The sequence below is a fragment of the Cetorhinus maximus genome, chromosome 11 (genome assembly GCF_964194155.1).
Source record: "Cetorhinus maximus chromosome 11, sCetMax3.hap1.1, whole genome shotgun sequence".
NCBI classification, from domain to species: domain Eukaryota; kingdom Metazoa; phylum Chordata; class Chondrichthyes; order Lamniformes; family Cetorhinidae; genus Cetorhinus; species Cetorhinus maximus.
In genome coordinates, this window is record NC_135889.1 from 128,043,178 (window position 1) to 128,062,245 (window position 19,068).

Here is a 19,068-nt window from a genome sequence, read left to right on the forward strand (position 1 = left end):
TAACATCTGTTGTTGGGAAAATGCTAGAGTCTGTTATTAAGGAAGAAATAGCAGGACATTTAGAAAAGCTTAACGCAATCAAACAGAGTCAACATGGTTTAGTGAAAGGGAAATCACATTTGACAAATTTGTTAGAGTTCTTTGAGGATATAACAAGCAGAGTTGATAAAGGGGAACCAGTAGATGTTGTGTATTTGGATTTCCAGAGGGCATTCGACAAGGTGCCACATAAAAGGTTATTGCACAAGATAGGAGCTCACGGTATTGGGGATAATGTATTAGCATGGATTGAGGATTGGTTAACACATAGAAGACAGAGAGTCGGGATTAATGGGTCTTTTTCAGGTTGGAAAGATGTAACTAGTGGAGTGCCACAAGTATCAGTCCTAGGGCCTCAATTATTTACTATCTATATTAATGACTTGGAGGAGAGGGCAGAATGTAATATATCCAAATTTGCTGACAATACAAAAATAGGTGGGAAGGCATGTTGTGATGAAGACAGGAGGAATCTGCAAGGGGATTATAGATAGATTGAGTGAGTGGGCAAAAACTTGGCAGATGGAGTTTAATGTAGGAAAGTGTGAGGTCATGCGCTTTGGTAGGAAGAATCAAAAGGCAGACTATTATTTAAATGGAGAGAAACTCCAAAAAAGTGCAGCACAGAGGGATCTGGGTGTTCTTGTGCATGAAACACAAACAGTTAGCATGCAGGTGCAGCAAGTAATTAAGAAGGCAAATGGAATTTTGGTCTGTATTGCTGGGGGGGTTGGAGTTTAAAAATAGGGAAGTCTTGTTACAACTGTACAGGGTGTTGGCGAGGCCGCACTTGGAGTACTGTGTACAGTTTTGGTCCCCGTATTTAAGTAAGGATATACTGGCATTGGAGGCAGTTCAAAAGAGATTCACTAGGCTGATTCCTTGGCTAAAGGAGTTGACTTATCAAGAATGGCTAAACAAGTTAGGCCTTTATTCATTCGAGTTTAGAAGAATGAGGGGTGATCTATTTGAAATGTACAAGATTTTGAGGGGGCTTGACAGGGTAGATGTTGAGAAGATGTTTCCACTAGTGGGGGAATCTCGGACTTGGGGACATAGTTACAGAATAAAGGGACACTCATTTAAAACTGAGATGCGAAGGAATTTCTTTTCTCAGAGGGTAGTGAATGTCTGGAATTCTCTACTCCAGAAAGTTGTGGAGGTTAGATCACTGAAAGTATTTAAAGAGGAGGTAGATAGATTTTTGAAATATCGGGGAGTTGAGGGCTATGAGGAGCTGGCACGAAAGAGGATTTGAGACCTGGGGCAGATCAGCCATGATCGTATTGAATGGCGGGGCAGGCTTGAGGGGCCGAATGGTCTACTCCTGCTCCTACTTCTTATGTTCTTATGAGTTCAGCATAATGTTTGAAAGGGAGAAACATGAAACAGCTACTCTGATTCTAGATTGAGGTCAGGCTACATTCAGTGGAATAAGACAGAGATTGGGTAAATCTGTTAATTGGTGAAATGATAGATGATCAGTGAGAGGTGTTTAAAAATTAATTTAAACAATTTTAACCTGTTTATATGTTATGAAAATTTATTGCCCATCCCTAATTGAGTATCAGCTGTGGCTCAGTTGTAACACAGTATCTCGCCTCTGAGTCATAAGGTTCCAGGTTCAAGACCCACTCCAGGGCTTAAATAGAAACATCTAAGTGATACTCCAGTGCAGCCCCGAGGGAGTGGTAACATGGGGATGGTAACAGCCAATCCCCATGTCCCTGCAGTTTGAGGGGTTCCGGTATGGAGTGAGCTAGATTTGTATCCTCACCTTTATTCAGGATGAATTGCCTGGGGACATGTCAGCATGCAGGGACTGCCAGATTATGTCAGGGTACAAGGTTGTGGGGAGTATGTTGAGAGGTACATTCTGTAGTTTGATCAGCCAGTTGTCAAAGCTTCTGGGTCTCCTGTAATATGCCAGTAATGGGTGACAGTCCTTCTGTTTCCACAGGACCTCGAGGAGCATGAGGACAGCAGTCTCCTGTCGTCACTGCTCAGCCTCAACCCTCAAACTATCTGGGTCATTCTGATGACGGGCGGCGGACATTTTGCTGGAGCTGTATTTCAAGGGTAAGTACAAGACCATGTGACAGTCAAAGTACAAGGTGGCTGGGGGAAGAGCACCCTCTAATTTTTGGGGGGGCACGGGGCTGGAAGAGTAGGTGGGTGATTCATTTAAGAGTGCAACTCTTGAAGAAAAATTTTATGCATGGCCAGGTACACATGGTAAAGGGGCTGACTGGTGTGCAGCCTGTGCAGTGACTTGCAGGTTGGTACATGGCCACATAGCTTGGCAAGAACATTGACTGAGGATTAGTGACAATGCGCCCACACTGGTTTTAATGTGTCTTGGACAGCTCTAATACTAACTGGCTGTCAAAGGTCAGAATTGCCGCCAATGCCCTGATCAGTGGGCACAATCTGGAATGCTCCAGCGTGACTCTGTTATTGTTATTTTTTCTTATTCATCCACGGGATGTGGGCTTCGCTGGCTAGGCCAACATTTATTGCTCATTCCTAGTTGCCCTTGGGAAGGTGGTGGTGAGGTGCCTTCTTGAACTGCTGCAGACTATCTTGTGCAGGTACACCCACACTGATGGGACATCTGCCTGTGGTAATATCCTCCTGCTCCATGTGTTAGGGAGGGTTCCTACAGGAAAAGGAACTTTCGTTCATGGATTTGAGGGAAAATTATTGACCTGGCTTGGAAATTGACTGAGTGGCAAGTGACAGAGTGTAGGGATAATGAAATAAAATCAGAAAATGCTGGGAATACTAAATAGTTCTTGCAGCATCTGTGGAGAGAATAATTATCCAATGCTTTCTTGAAAACCTCAATTGAAGCTGCATCCGCCACACTCTAAGGCAGTGCATTCCAGATCATAACTATCTGCTGCATGAAAAAGTTTTCCCTCTTGTTGTCATTACTGCTTTTGCCAGTTACTCTAAACTTATATCCAATGGGAATAGTTTCTTGCTATCTACTTTGTCTAGACCCCTCAAGATTTCAAATATCTTGATCAAATCTCTTCTCAGCCTTTCCTTTAAGGAGACCCATTCCAACTTCTCTAATTAATGTTCATAACTGAAGTTCCTCTTCCCTGGAACCATTCTCATCAATCTTTTCTGCAGTCTCTCTAATGTCTAACTATCCTTCCAAAAGTGGGGCGCCCAGAACTGGACACGATACTCCAATTGAGGCCGAATGTTATGACACAGCAGTTGGTAAAGGCTGAGTTATTTTAAAACCCCAGAGGGAAACTTTAAACAACTGCCATAAACTATATTTTCAATCGGTATGTTTGAGATGTAGCTCTGAATTCAGAAATAAAAACCACCAAACCTCTAGAGGTTTTTATTATGTAAATTAAATTAAACATTTATTAATTTAACAAATTTGAACACACACTCCTGTCTACAAATTACGACCATAATAACTTGTAAACAACCCCCAAATTAATCACTCCCAAATAATCTTCTCTAAGGCAACAATAATTCGTAGACTTAAACAGACACCAGGCAAAGCACATTTTATCTTACGAATTCAAAATGAGGTTCCTTTCAATTTGGTTCCTTTGCACAGTTGTAGACTTGCAGGCAGTATCCCTCTGACTCACACACAAAAACTCTATTCTGTATATACCTAACCTTCCCTTTGAATGCAAGCTCTCATTGTATCACCAGGCCCTTTGAACTCCACCTCTTCTAACAATGAAACCCCTTTCATAGTACCAATTTTATTAGTAACATAAACATATTGCTTGGTCTCTCCCAACTAGGGGCAAGATTTCACCCCCAGCCTTTGAATGGTTTATTCAACAAAATGGAAATATCCCCTCTACCTTACTGTTTAACATCTCAAAACTGCTATACATCAAGGCACCCAGGCAATCTGGCTTTAATCTAATTAAGACACATACATTCACACCCACAGACCCCAATACAAGTCCACTTTAAAATAATTCCTAATAACATTATCCACATTAATATCTTGATGATACCGAACCAGTTGACCATAACTTTTGTATTCTTACTCTATTTAAAAGACCCAAGATCATGTATTCCCTGTTAACCACCATCCCAACCTAGCCATGTACTGCCAGGTCTCTCTGTTCTTGCACTCCCTACAGAATTGTACCCTTTATTTTAAATTGCCTCTCTTGGTTCTTCCTTACAAAATATATCACTTTACATTTTTCTGCGCTAATTTTCATCTGCCACTTGTCCGTCCATTCCGTCAGCCTATTTATGTCATTTTGAAGTCTATAACTAATGACCTCACTGATCACAATAATTTCACGTTTCCTGTCATCCACAAATGTTGAAATTGTGCCCCGTGCACCCAGGTCTAAGCCATTAAATCTGAAATTGCTAAATTTTACTTAATCAAAGCTATTAAGGGTTACGAGATTGGGTTGCAGATCAGTCATTGTCTTATTGATTGGTGGAATAGGCTCGAGAGACAAAATGGCCTGTGTTCCTGTGTACACTGTATCTAACCCTGTGCTGTACCTGTTCTGGGAGTGTTTGATGGGGACAGTGTAGAGGGAGCTTCACTCTGTATCTAACCCCGTGCTGTACCTGTTCTGGGAGTGTTTGATGGGGACGGTGGAGAGGGAGCTTTACTCTGTATCTAACGCCGTGCTATACCCTGCCCTGGGAGAGTTTGATGGGAACAGTGTAGAGGGAGATTTACTCTGTATCTAACCCCGTGCTGTACCTGTCCTGGGAGTGTTTGATGGGGACAGTGTAGAGGGAGCTTTACTCTGTATCTAACCCCGTGCTGTACCTGTCCTGGGAGTGTTTGATGGGGACGCTGTAGATGGAGCTTTACTCTGTATCTAACCCCGTGCTGTACCTGTCCTGGGAGTGTTTGATGGGGACGCTGTAGATGGAGCTTTACTCTGTATCTAACCCCGTGCTGTACCTGTCCTGGGAGTGTTTGATGGGGATAATGTTGGGGTTATGTGTTGTGTTTTACTTAAGTACTCAGTACGATTGTTCCTCTCTCCCTCAGGAATGAAGCAGTCCACCATAAGACCTTTCACCGATACACCGTGCGGGCAAAGCGCGGAACTGCCCAGGGTGCGAGGGATGCTCAGAACCGAAGTCGAGTGCCGAAGTCAGCTGGAGCCTCGCTCAGGCGTTACAACGAAGCTGCTCTTGTGAAGGTCGCTGATTTGTAACCTCCCTCGCCTAGTTTGTAATTACCAGTAACTGGAAGGTATTGTGTAAACAGGCTAAGTTATATTTTTCTTGCAGCTCAGACAGAGTAAACTCACTCTCTGCTGTGAGAACTGAGTCGTTAATTAGCTAACTGGCTGAATCTGGTCACTCTAGCCCCAGTTCTGGCTATAAATACAGGCCCCTTTAGTCAGCCTTGGCAAACGGAGTGCAGATTTGGAGTTTGGTGACGGGGTGGGGGCGGGGGAGGAAGGTGGTGTTTGTTTCCTTCTTGTATCTTTCTCACCCTGTTGGAATTGGTTCTTGCTCTGGTACAGGGAAAGGAATTAGCTGTTTGGTGGTTGGCTAAGGTCTATTCTATTCCTAAGATTTAAATAATATTCAAATTGGTGGTAAAGTTAATAAAATACATTTTTTTAAAAACTTGAATAAGTCAATAATATAATTAAGCAATTATTTAAAACACATTAAGGATGGCAGGACAGGTGATGTGTTAAAGCTGCAGCATGTGGGAGCTCCTGGATAACACTGTGATCCAGGTCAAACACGCCTGCAATGTTTGCAACTTGAGGAACTCCAGCTCAGAATGATTGAGCTGGAGGCTGAGCTGCAGACTCTGTGATACATCAGGGAGAGGGAAAGTTACCGGAATGTTTTGTCCCAGGAGGCAGTCACAGCACTTTGGATAGGACCTTCTGATTTGGTCAGCAATCAGGGACAGGAGGGTGTGACTGCGAGTGAGGAGGTAAGGGGACTCAGCATGCAGGAGTGTGAGCCTCTGCAATTGTGCGACAGTTTTGAGGTTCTCTCAGCTTGTTTGGTTGAGAGTGGGGGCTGCAGGGTGGATGAGCAAACTGACCATGGCACCGTGGTACAGGAAGCCATTCAAGCAAAAAGAAATGAGCAAAAAGGCAAGCAAAAAGTAACATAGGGGACAGTAAAGTGAGGGATCATGGCGAATCAAATAACTAGGGCCGTAGAGAGGGCTTTACAATAAATAGAGGGAGGGTGGTTCTGGAGAGGGGATACATTGGCTTACAAAGCAAAATGATATGGCAGCATTGCAGGGCAGCTATTTAGATAATGATACCCAGAGTGTGACAGGAAGGGACAGAGTGTACAAACATTTAAAAAAGCAGCAAATAGGGTCAAAGTGGGAAAAATGGTAAAAAGTCAAAATTCATGGCTTTTTACTTAAATGCACATAGTATTCAGAACAAAATAAATGAATTAACGGCACAAATAGAGGTTAATGGGTATGATCTTATAGCCATTACGGAGACATGGTTACAAGGAGATCAAAGTTGGGAACTAAGTATTCAGAGGTATGTGGCTTTCGAAAGGACAGGCAGGAAGGAAAGGGTGGTGGAGTAGCTTTGTTAGTATGAGATAGAATAAGTACGATAGTAAGAAATGATCTTGGATCAGGAGATGTAGAATCCATATGGGTGGCGGTAAGAAATAACAAAGGGAAGAAGACACTGGTGGGAGTAGCCTATAGGCCCCCCAACAGTAGCTATACTGTAGGACAGAGAATTAGTCAGGAGATAATCAGGGTATGTAAAAAAGACAATATATTAATCATGAGTGACTTTAATCTTCATGTAGATTGGGTAAATCAACGTGCCAGAGGTAGACACGGGCAAGAATTCATAGTGTATATTTGGGATAGTTTCCTAGAACAACATGTTGTGGATCCAACCAGGGATCAGGCTATTTTGGATCTGGTGATGTGTAATGAGGCAGGTTTAATAAATGACCTCAGAGTAAAAGATCCCCTAGGAAACAGTGACCATAATATGGTGGAATTTAGCATTCAGTTTGAGAGTAAGAAACTTGGGTCGGAAACAACTGAGCTAAACTTAAATAAGGGTAATTACAATGAAATGGGGGCAGAGTTGGCTGGAGTGGACTGGGAAAGGAGTTTAGCAGAAAAGAGGGTTGATGAACAATGGCAGATGTTAAAGAAAATAATTCATGACTCACAACAAAGATATATCCCAGTGAGGAAGGAGGATTCTCGGAAGGGGATAAACCAACTATGGCTAACCAAGGGAGTTACGGAGTATATCAAATTGAAAGGAAAAACATACAATGTGGCAAAGATTAGTGGTAAGCCAGAGGATTGGGAAAGTTTTGAAAACCAACAAAAGATGACCAAAAAGAGAGAGAAAATAAACTTTGAGGATAAACTAGCAAGTAATATAAAAATGGACAGTCAGAGCTTCTTTAAATATATAAACAGGAAGAGAGAGGCCAAAGTGAACATAGGCCCCTTAGAGAATGAGGCTGGGGAAATAATAATGGGGAACCAGGAAATGGCAGAGAAGTTGAATAAATACTTTGCATCAGTCTTCATGGTAGAAGGTACTAATAGCATTCCAAAAATACTAAATAATCAAGGGCAAAAGCCGGGGGGTGGGTGGAGAAAATAAATACAATAACTATCACTAGAGAAAAAGTACTAGGGAATCTAATGGGGCTAAAGGCCAATAAAGTGCCCTGGACCTGATGGGCTGCATCCTAGGATATTAAAGGAAGTAGCTACAAAGATATGGATCCACTGGTAGTAATCGTCCAAGAATCCTTAGATTCTGGGAAAGCCCCAGAGGATTGCAAAACTGTCACTGTAACGTCCTTATTCAAAAAGGGAGGGAGACAAAAAACAGGTAACTATAGGCCAATTAGCTTAACATCTGTCATTGGGAAAATGTTGGTGTCTATTATAAAGGATGTAACAGCAGAGCATTTAGAAATGCATAATCTAGTCAAGCAGAGTCAGCATGGCTTCATGAAGGGGAGATCATGCCGAACAAATTTATTAGAATTCTTTGAGGAGGTAACAAGCAGGATAGATAAAGGGGAAATAGTAGATGTAATAAAAGGAAGACCTTTTAGAACAGAGATGAGGAGAAACTTCTTTAGCCAGAGAGTGGTGAATGTATGGAATTCATTGCTACAGAAGGCTGTGGAGGCCAGGTCATTGAGTGTATTTAAGACCGAGATAGATAGGTTCTTGATTGGTAAGGAGATCAAAGGTTACAGGGAGAAGGCGGGAGAATGGGGTTGAGAAACTTATCAGCCATGATTGAATGGCGGAGCAGACATGATGGGCCGATTGGCCTAATTTCTGTTTCTATGTCTTATGGTCTAATATATTTGGATTCCCAAAAGACATTTGATAAGGTACCGCACATAAGGCTACTTAATAAGATAAGAACCCATGGTGTTGGGGGTAGTATATTAGCATGGATAGAGGATTGGCTAACTAATAGAAGACAGAGTTGGGATAAGGGGGGCATTTTCAGGATGGCAACCTGTAACTAGTAGAGTGCCACAGGGATCAGTGCTGGGGCCACAGTTATTTACTATATATTAATGACTTCGATGAGGGAAGTGAATGTACTATCGCTAAGTTTGCGAATGACAAAATAGGTGGGAAGGCAAGTGGTGAGGATGACACAAAGAGTCTACAGAGGGAAATAGACAGGTTAAGTGAGTTGGAAAAAACTTGGCAGATGGAATATGTGGGAAAATGTGAGGTTATGAACTTTGGCAGGAAGAATAGAGAAGCTGAATATTATTTAAATGGAGAAAGACTGTAGAAAGCTGCAACACAGAGGGATTTGGGAGTCCTTGTGCATGAATCACAAAAAGCTAACATACAAGTTCAGCAGGTAATAGGGAAGGCAAATGGAATGTTGGCCTTTATTTCAAAGGGATTGGAGTATAAAAATAGGGAAGTCTTGCTAAAACTATACAAGGCACTAGTTAGACCACAGCTAGAATAGTGTGTACAGTTTTGGTCCCCTTATCTAAGGAAAGATATACTGGCATTGGAGGCAGTCCAGAGAAGGTTCACTAGGTTGATCCCGGGCATGGAGGGATTTTCTTTTGAGGAGAGGTTGAGTAGGTTGAGTCTGTAACTCATTGGAGTTTAGAAGAATGAGAGGCGACCTTATTGAAGCATATAAGGTTCTTAGGGACCTTAACTGGGTAGGTACTGAGAGGTTGTTTCCCCTTGTGGGAGAGGCTAGGACCAGAGGGCCAAATCTCAGAGTAACATGTTGCCATTTAAGACAGAGATGAGGAGGAATTTCTTCTCTAAGCGTAGTGAATCTGTGGAATTATCTACCGCAGAGGGCTCTAGAGGCTGGGTTGTTAAGTATATTCAAGACTGAGATACAGATTTTTAATCAGTAAGGGAATTGAGGGTTATGGGGAAAAGGCAGGAAAGTGGAATTGAGGATTATCAGATCAGCCATGATCTCATTGAATGATGGAGCAGATTCAATGGGCCGAATGGTCAACTTCTGCTCCTACGTCTTATGGGATTGACACAGGTCTTTGCAGCAAAGAGTGAGATTCCAAATGGCTGTGTTGCCTGCCTGGTGCCAGGGTTCAGGACCTCTGCTTAGAGCAACTTGCAGTGGGAGGGGGAGGATCCAGTTGTCGTGGATTCATGTAGGTACCAATGACCCAAGTAGAAAAAGGAAAGAGGTTCTGCATAGAGAGTATGAGGAGCTAGGCACTAAATTGAAAAGTAGGACCTCAAATAATCTCTGAATTATTACCTGAGCCACGTGCAAATTGGCAAAGGTTAAATAAAATTAGAGAGCTGAACATGCGGCTCAAAGACTGGTGTGGGAGAACTGGGTTCTGGTTTTTGGGGCACTGGCACCAGTACTGGGGAAATTGAGGGCTGTAACGTTGGGACGATCTACACCTGAACTGTACTGGGAGCAGTGTTCTTGCGAACCACATAACTAGGGAAGTAGAGAGGTCTTTAAACTATATAGTGGGGATAAGGGATCAAATGTGGAAAGATATAGTATATCAAAGAATAAAGACAATGTAAGAGAGGAGAATCATAATAATGAGGGGCATAGATAGGGTAGACAGGAAGGAACTTTTCCCCTTGGTGGAGGGATCAATAACCAGGGGGCATAGATTTAAGCTGATGGGCAAGTGGTTTAGAGGGGATGTGAGGAAGACTTTTTTCACCCAGAGGGTAGTGGGAATCTGGAACTCACTGCCTGAAAGGGTGGCAGAGGCAGAAACCCTTATAGCATTTAAGAAGTATTTGGATGTGCACTTGTGATGCCATGGCATACAAGGCTATGGGCCTAGTGGTGGAAAATGGGATTAGAATAGTTAGGTACTTGTTTGACCGGCGTAGACTCGATGGGCCAAAGGGCCTTTTTCTGTGCTGTAGACCTCTTTGACTCTATGAATAAGGAAAATGAGGGTCAGAGAATGGCAGGAAGGGACAGAGAGGAAAAACCTAAGAATGCACCAGTAATCAAAACCAGATGTCACAAATATAACAAAAGGAGAAAACTAAAAGCTTTGTACCTGAATGCTCATAGCATTCATAACAAAGTAAACAAATCGATAGCGCACATTAAAGTAAATAAATATGATCTGATAGCCATTACGGAGACCTGGCTGCAGCATGACAAAGATTGGGTCCTGAATGTTGAGGAATATGACCTGCAAGAAGAATAGGGAGTGAGGTAAAGGTGGAGGGGTAGCACTGGTTATCAAGGATGGCTTTTGTGCAACAGTTAAAGATGACCTTGGTTCAGGAGATCAGGATGTAGAATGCGTTTGGGTGGTGTTGAGGGATAGTAGGGGAAGGACGTCACTACTGAGAGTGGTCTACAGGCCCCCTAACAGTAAGCACAATTTAGGACAAAGTATACAAGAAGAAATATTGGGTGCTTATGATAAACGGATGGCAATAATCATGGGTGACTTGAATCTACATATAAACTGGCAAAATCAGATTGGCAGTTGTAGCCTGGATGAGGAGTTCATAGAATACTTTTAAGAGAGTTTCTTAGAGCAGCACACTCTGGAACCAACCAGAGAGCAGGTTAAATTAGACTTGGTATTGTGTAATGTGACCGGATGAATTAATGACCTCAGAGTGAAGGCACGCATAGGTAGCAGTGACCACAGCAGATTGAATTTTATATCCAGTTTGAAAGGGAGAAGGGTGGGTCTAAGGCTCGTATTTTAAACTTAAATAAGGGCAACTATGCAGCAATGAAAGCTGAGCTAGCTGAAGTGAACTGGGATGCTAGGCTAGGGGATAGGTCAATAGAGAAATACTGGCAGACATTTAAGGGGATTTTTCAGAATACTCAAAATAAGTATATTCTTACTATAGAGAAAAATTCTAAAGGGGAAGACTGACCATCTAGGGTTAACTAAAGAATTAAGGAAAGTATATAACTGCGCAAAGATGAGTAGCAGGTCAGATGATTGGGTCAGAATATAAAGAACGACAGTGAATGACTAAAAGGTTAACCAGGAGAAAGCAATTAGAGTGAGGAAGCTAGCTAGAAATGTAAAAACGATAGCAAGAGTTTCTTCAGGTATTTAAACAGGAAAAGAGTAGGTAAAGTGATTGTTGGTTTACTAGAGAGTGAGAATGGGGAGTTAATAGTAGATAATAAGGAAATGGCAGATGTAATGAACAAATATTTTGCTTCTGTCTTCATTATGAATGATATAAAAAACATTCCAGTAATAGCTGTAAATCAGGAGGTGGAGGGGAGAGGGGAACTTGGTGAAATTACAGTCACTAGGGAAGCAGTGCTGAGCAAACTGATGGAGCTTTGGGCTGACAAGTCTCCGGGTCCAGATGACCTTCATCCTTGGGTCTTAAAAGAGGTGGTTAATGAGGTAGTAGATGCATTGGTGTTAATTTTCCAAAATTCCCTAGATTCTGGAAAGGTTCCATCAGACTGAAAATTAGCAAATATAAACCCTCTATTCAAGAAGGTGGGGAGGCAAGAAACTATAGGCCAGTTAGCTTGACATCTGACGTGGGGAAGGTGTTAGAGTCAATCATTATAGAGGTTATAGCTGGGCACTTAGAAAAACGCAAGGTAATTGGAGCATGGTATTGTGAAAGGGAAATCATGTTTAGCCAAACAAATAGAGCTCTTTGAAGGAGCAACATGTGCTGTGGTTAAAGGGGAGCCTGTAGACGTGCTGCACTTGGATTCCCAGAAAGCATTTGATAAGGTGCCACATCTAAGGTTATTGTGGAAAATAAAAGCTCACGGTGTAGGGGGTAACATAGTGGCCTGGATAGAGGATTGGCTGGCTGGCAGAAAACAGAGAGTATGCATAAGTGGATCTTTCTCTGATTGGCAGGATGTGACAAATGGAGTCACACAGGGGCCTGTGGTGGGGCCTCAACTTTTTACAATTTACATCAATGACTTAGATGAAGGGAGTGAAGGCGTGGTAGCTAAACTTGTAGGTGACACAGATAGGTAGGAAAATATGTTGTGAAGAAGACACAAGGAGTTTGCAGATGGATATAGATAGATTGAGTGAGTGGGCAAAAATCTGGCAGATGGAATATGTGGGAAAATGTGAAATTGTTCACTTTGGCAGGAAGAATGAAAAAGCAGAGTATTACATCAATGGAGAACGACTGCAGAATTCTGAGGTGCAGAGGGATTGAGGTGTTTTCATGCACGAGTCACAAAAAGTTACTATGCAGGTGGTTAAGAAGGCTAATGGAATGTTATCCTTTATTATGAGGGGAATTGAACATAAAAGTAAGGATGTTATGCTTCATTTATACAGGGCATTGGTGAGACCGCATCTCAGACAGTGTGCACAGTTTTGGTCTCCTTGTTTAAGGAAGGATGTAAATACGTTGGAGGCGGTTCAGAGGGGGTTTACTAGATTGATAACTGGAATGAGTGGGTTGTCTTATGAGGATAGGTTGGACAGACTGGGTTTGTTTCCACTGGATTTTAAAAGAGTGAGGGGTGACTTGGTTGAGGGGAATGTGCAACGAGACCTGGGTGTCCTTGTACACTAGTCGTTGAAGGTAAGCATGCAGGTGCAGCAGGCGGTAAAGAAGGCAAATGGTATGTTGGCCTTCAGAGTGAGAGGATTCGAGTAAAGGAGCAGGGATGCCTTGCTGCAATTATACAGGGCCTTGGTGAGACCACACCTGGCATATTGTGTGCAGTTTTGGTCTCCTTATCTGAGGAAGGATGTTCTTGCTATAGAGGGAGTGCAGTGAAGGTTTACCCAAATGATTCCTGGGATGGTGGGACTGACATATGAGGAGAGATTGAGTTGGTTAGGATTATATTCGCTGGAGTTCAGAAGAATGAGGGGGGATCTCATAGAAACCTATAAAATTCTAACAGGACTAGACAGGGTAGATGCAAGAAGAATGTTCCAGAACAGTCTGAGGAAACAGGGTAGATCATTTAGGACTGCGATGAGGAGAAATTTCTTCACCCAGAGAGTGGTGAGCCTGTGGAACTTGCTACCACAGAAAGTAGTTTAAGCCAAAAGATTGTATGTTTTCAAGAAAGAGTTAGATATAGCTCTTGGGGCGAAAGGGATCAAAGGATATGGGGAGAAAGCGGGAGCAGGCTATTGAGTTGGATGATCAGCCATGATCATAATGAATGGCAGAGCAGGCTCGAAGGGCCGAATGGCCTACTCCTGCTCCTAGTTTCTATGTTTCTATGTAAGTATATAAGACCCTGAATAATTAGGGGTCACCCTTTTAGGACAGAGATGAGGAGAAATTTTTTCTCAGAGGGTTATGCAACTTTGGAACACTCTGCCTCAGAAGGTGGTGTAGGCGGGGTCAGTGAATATTTTTAAGATGGAGGTAGCTAGTTTCTTGTTAGACAAGGGAATCAAAGGCCATCGGGAATCGATGGAAATGTAGAATTCGAATCACAAGTAGTACAGCCATGACCTTATTGAATGGCAGAGCAGGCTTGATGAGCCAAATGGCCTACTTCTCCTATTTTGTATGTTCGCATGATTGCCAGTGTGAATTCAGGATATTCTTGCAACATCCACACTGCAACCCACATTGTCAAGGACCGCTTAGCTCATCCCTGATGTACACAGGACTACAATGGACAAAAACGTGCATTCCTACAGCACTTTACACCAGTCAAAATGTCCCGAACCACTTCAAAGCCTATGCTGTGCATCTGAAATGCTGTCACTGTTGTAATTTAAGAAATACTGTATCCAATTTATGCACAACAAGATCTCAAAAGCAACAGGACAATGAAGAGCTCCCCCTCTCTACTCCCAATTGTGGCCGTGGGATTTTTCAGTTACACCTGAGAAAGCAAATGGGGCCTTGGTGTAATTTCTTAGCTGAAAGGTGGCACATCGACAGTGCAGCGCTCCCTCAGTGCTGACCTTCCGACAGTGCAGCGCTCCCTCAGTGCTGACCTTCCGACAGTGCAGCGCTCCCTCAGTGCTGACCTTCCGACAGTGCAGCACTCCCTCCGCGCTGACCTACCGACAGTGCAGCACTCCCTCCGCGCTGACCTACCGACAGTGCAGCACTCCCTCCGCGCTGACCTACCGACAGTGCAGCACTCCCTCCGCGCTGACTTACCGACAGTGCAGCACTCCCTCCGCGCTGACCTACCGACAGTGCAGCACTCCCTCCGCGCTGACCCACCGACAGTGCAGCACTCCCTCCGCCCGACAGTGCAGCACTCCCTCCGCGCTGACCTACCGACAGTGCAGCACTCCCTCCGCGCTGACCTACCGACAGTGCAGCACTCCCTCCGCGCTGACCTACCGACAGTGCAGCACTCCCTCTGCGCTGACCTGCCGACAGTGCAGCACTCCCCCCGCGCTGACCTACCAACAGTGCAGCAGTCCCTCCGCGCTGACCTACCGACAGTGCAGCAGTCCCTCCGCGCTGACCTACCGTCAGTGCAGCAGTCCCTCCGCGCTGACCTACCGTCAGTGCAGCACTCCCTCCGCGCTGACCTACCGACAGTGCAGCACTCCCTCCGCGCTGACCTACCGACAGTGCAGCACTCCCTCAGCGCTGACCTACCGACAGTGCAGCACTCCCTCCGCGCTGACCTACCGACAGTGCAGCACTCCCTCCGCGCTGACCTACCGACAGTGCAGCACTCCCTCCGCGCTGACCTACCGACAGTGCAGCGTTCCCCAGTGCTGCCCCCCTGAAAGTGTAGCTTTCCTTCAGCACTGCCTCTGCGACTGTGCAGCACTCCTTCAGTACGATACTTGGTGTGTCAACCTGGATTGTGAGCTGTCATCTCTGGTGTGGGGTTTGAACGCACGTCATTGTGACTGTTGGACCAGAATACTCCGAAGCTGTTACATACTCCGGAGCCCAGAGAACCTTATTTTTAAAAACAAAAAACTACTGCGGATGCTGGAAATCCAAAACAAAAACAGAATTACCTGGCAAAACTCAGCAGGTCTGGCAGTATCTGTGGAGAAGAAAAGAGTTGACGTTTCAAGTCCTTATTTTTAAGACTGTTAACTGAGGGCGATTTTGATTCAAATGTTAATATTTTGTGCGTTGAGAAATTTCATGCAGAGAATTGGAGAGATATTTTGGATGAAAAATAAACTAATTGTACAACTTTAAGGTGGGAATAAAAACAGAAAATGCTAGAAAAACTCAGCAGGTCTGTCAGCAGCTGTGGAGAGAGAAACAGAGTTAATCTTTTGAGTCCGTAAGACCCTTCTTCAGACCCTCTGAGGAATGGTCATACAGACTCAAAACGTTAACTCGGTTTCTCTCTCCACAGATGCTGCCAGACCTGCTGAGTTTTTCCAGCATTTTCTGTTTTTATTTTGGATTTCCAGCACCAGCAGTATTTTGCTTTTAACTTTAAAGTGGGTGGTGGTATAGAAAATCTAGTGAATGCTTGTAGACAAACCTTAGAAGCTGCTGGATATGTTGAGTAGGCAGTTCAAAAAGCAGACTGGATCCTTGGCTTTATTAACAGAGGCATAAAGTATGAAAGCTGGAGAGTTTTACCCAACCTTTACAATTCCACCTTTAATCCCCAGATGGAGGATTGTGCTCAATACTTGGAGAGGGTGCAGAGGAGTTTTAAAGGTGTGATATAAGGGGCGATGTACTTCAGTTATGTAATGAGCTGGGAAGAAGATTAAAGGGAGATTTAATTGAGGTGTTCAAAATCGTGAAGGATTTAGATGGAATAAATATGGAGAAACTGTGTCCAGTGGCAGGAGGGTCAGTAACCAGAGGGACACAGATTGAAGATAATTGGCAAAGGAACCAGAAGGGGAGATGAGGAATTTTCCATGTGAGTTGTTGTGATCTGGAACGCATTGCCTGAAAGGGCGGTGAAAGCAGATTCAATAGAATCTTTCAAAAGGAGAATTGGGTAAATACTTGAAGCGGAAAATATTTGGAGGACTGTGGGGAAGAGCAGCGGGAGTGGTGTTAGTTGAATAGCTCTTTCACGGAGCCAGTACAGGCCCAAAGGGTTGAATGGCTCCCTCCTGTGCTGTATCACTCTATGGTTGTATGCAGTAATTGTGACAGAGCATTGATTTGTTTGCCTGTTTGGTGAACCACCTTGTACTTGTTCCTGGCTGCAGGATGTTGAGGATTTGTTGATGAGTTGGTCCGAGTCTCTGCGAGTGGCCAGTGCCATCTTCCTCCGAGCTCCCAGTTATAACAGGAGCATCTTCTTCAGCGGCAAAGAGCCCATCCTAAGCCGGAGTGACAGCCGTCTACGGGGCATTCCCTTCCTCACCAGGAGAGCCACCTTCAAAGAAGTGAAACGGGTCCATGCAATTCTTTCCACCATAGAGATCTATGGTGAGTCCCGTGTAACCGTGCAGAATAAAAGGTACCTCTGGATCACAGGGAGCCCAGTTTCACTGTCCAGACAGGCCCAGGTTAAGGGGCTGTGGTCCGGAGAGCCCCAGGTTAAGGGGCTGCGGTCCGGAGAGCCCCAGGTTAAGGGGCTGCGGTCCGGAGAGCCCCAGGTTAAGGGGCTGCGGTCCGGAGAGCCCCAGGTTAAGGGGCTGCGGTCCGGAGAGCCCCAGGTTAAGGGGCTGCGTCCCGGAGAGCCCCAGGTTAAGGGGCTGCGGCCCAGAGAGCCCCAGGTTAAGGCGGCGCGGGCCGGAGAGCCCCAGGTTAAGGCGGCGCGGGCCGGAGAGCCCCAGGTTAAGGGGATGCGGTCCGGAGAGCCCCAGGTTAAGGGGATGCGGTCCGGAGAGCCCCAGGTTAAGGCGGCGCGGCCCGGAGAGCCCCAGGTTAAGGGGCTGCGGTCCGGAGAGCCCCAGGTTAAGGGGCTGCGGCCCAGAGAGCCCCAGGTTAAGGGGCTGCGGCCCAGAGAGCCCCAGGTTAAGGCGGCGCGGGCCGGAGAGCCCCAGGTTAAGGCGGCGCGGGCCGGAGAGCCCCAGGTTAAGGGGATGCGGTCCGGAGAGCCCCAGGTTAAGGGGATGCGGTCCGGAGAGCCCCAGGTTAAGGCGGCGCGGCCCGGAGAGCCCCAGGTTAAGGCGGCGCGGCCCTGTGTGATCACGCAGATCCCTGGGAATCTCCTCTACAGCATTGATCTATGATAAGCCCTGTAAATTGCTCCAGTGAAGTTTTGTTTCTTCTAGCAATGGATACAGATGTCGCTACGATTCACCAGCCACACAGGAAAGCTTGGAGCAAGAAGCTGAAACCAGTGCACGAGGCATCAGATTCTGAGAGTGAAGGTGAGAAGCATAGTGAGCCTTTCATCCACTTCATGTGTTGAGAAGGTGGTGGTGAGCTGCCTTCTTGAGCCGCTGCAGTCCATGTGCTGTAGGTACACCCACAGTGCTGTTAGGGAGGGAGCTCCAGGATTTTGACCCAGTGACAGTGAAGGAAAGGCGATATATTTCCAAGTCAGGATGGTGAGTGACTTGAAGGGGAACTTCCAGGTGGTGGTGTTCCCATCTATCTGCTGCCCTTGTCCTTCTAGATGGTAGAGGTCGTGGGTTTGGAAGGTGCTGTGTAAGGAACCTTGGTGAGTTGGTGCAGTGAATCTTGTAGATGGTACATACACTGCTGTTACTGTGTGTTGGTGGTGGAGAGAGTGAATGTTTAAGGTGATGGGTGGGGTGCTTTGTTCTGGATGGTGTCAAGCTTTTTGAGTGTTGTGAGAGCTGCACTCATCCAGGCGAGTGGAGAATATTCTGCAAGCACCCTGACTTGTGCCTTGTCGATGGTGGACAGGCTTTGGAGAGTCAGGAGGTGATATAATCATCATCACCATATAGAGGATTTAACTAACTGAAGATTGTAAACAATTTCAGAAGTCCAGTGTAGGTTGGTGAGATTGGCACATAGAGGACAGTCCGCTCAGTGCCAATCACCACCACCATCACTGCCACAGTCCGCTCGGTACCAATCACCACCACCATCACTGCCACAGTCCGCTCAGTGCCAATCACCACCATCACTGCCGTAGTCCGCTCAGTGCCAATCACCACCATCACTGCCACAGTCCACTCAGTGCCAATCACTGCCACAGTCCCCTCAGTGTCAATCACTGCCACAGTCCCCTCAGTATCTGAGTGAGAGCTTGTAGCTGCTGTGAAAATACAGCCAGTGAAAAGAAGGATCTGGATGAACTGCAGCCAGAGGTTTGAATATAGAATTCCCTGAAAGTTTGAGTACAGTTGGAAAAAAAAATCATAAAACACTATTTTTCATTGTAGTAATTTGGGGACTGTCTGTAAAACAGTGATTCAGGAACAGACACTGCGCTGGGGGTTTGAGGAACTCGATTCAATTCAAACTTCATTGCCCATTCGGAAATTAATTTTGGGTACAAAATTCTCATGTCACCACACGCAGCGCCATTTAAGCGCCGAGATACTAAATTATTACAGTTAATTTGAAAACGATATTCTTCATGGCCCATGTGCTTTTCATTTCTCTGGGAGACCCCCCCCCCTCAGCCCTGCACTCACTTCTCTCCAGCTCACAGAAGCTTTCAGGCACCAAACTCACAGGTAGAAACCTGAAGAGAT

The 19,068-nt window shown here is 45.0% G+C and overlaps 1 protein-coding gene across 3 annotated transcripts in view; it reads left to right on the forward strand.

Annotated features, from left to right (window-relative positions):
* Positions 1-19,068, forward strand: part of ankzf1 (ankyrin repeat and zinc finger peptidyl tRNA hydrolase 1) — a 62,357-nt gene that overhangs the window by 14,089 nt on the left and 29,200 nt on the right. For 2 of the 3 annotated variants that reach the window (XM_078552764.1, XM_078552766.1), the window contains exons 5-8: positions 2,000-2,118; positions 5,066-5,219; positions 16,654-16,876; positions 17,668-17,766. In XM_078552764.1, coding sequence (XP_078408890.1) covers positions 2,000-2,118; positions 5,066-5,219; positions 16,654-16,876; positions 17,668-17,766 — 595 coding nt within the window. The remainder of the gene's footprint in view (positions 1-1,999; positions 2,119-5,065; positions 5,220-16,653; positions 16,877-17,667; positions 17,767-19,068) is intronic. The other variant, XM_078552765.1, reaches the window with a different exon arrangement.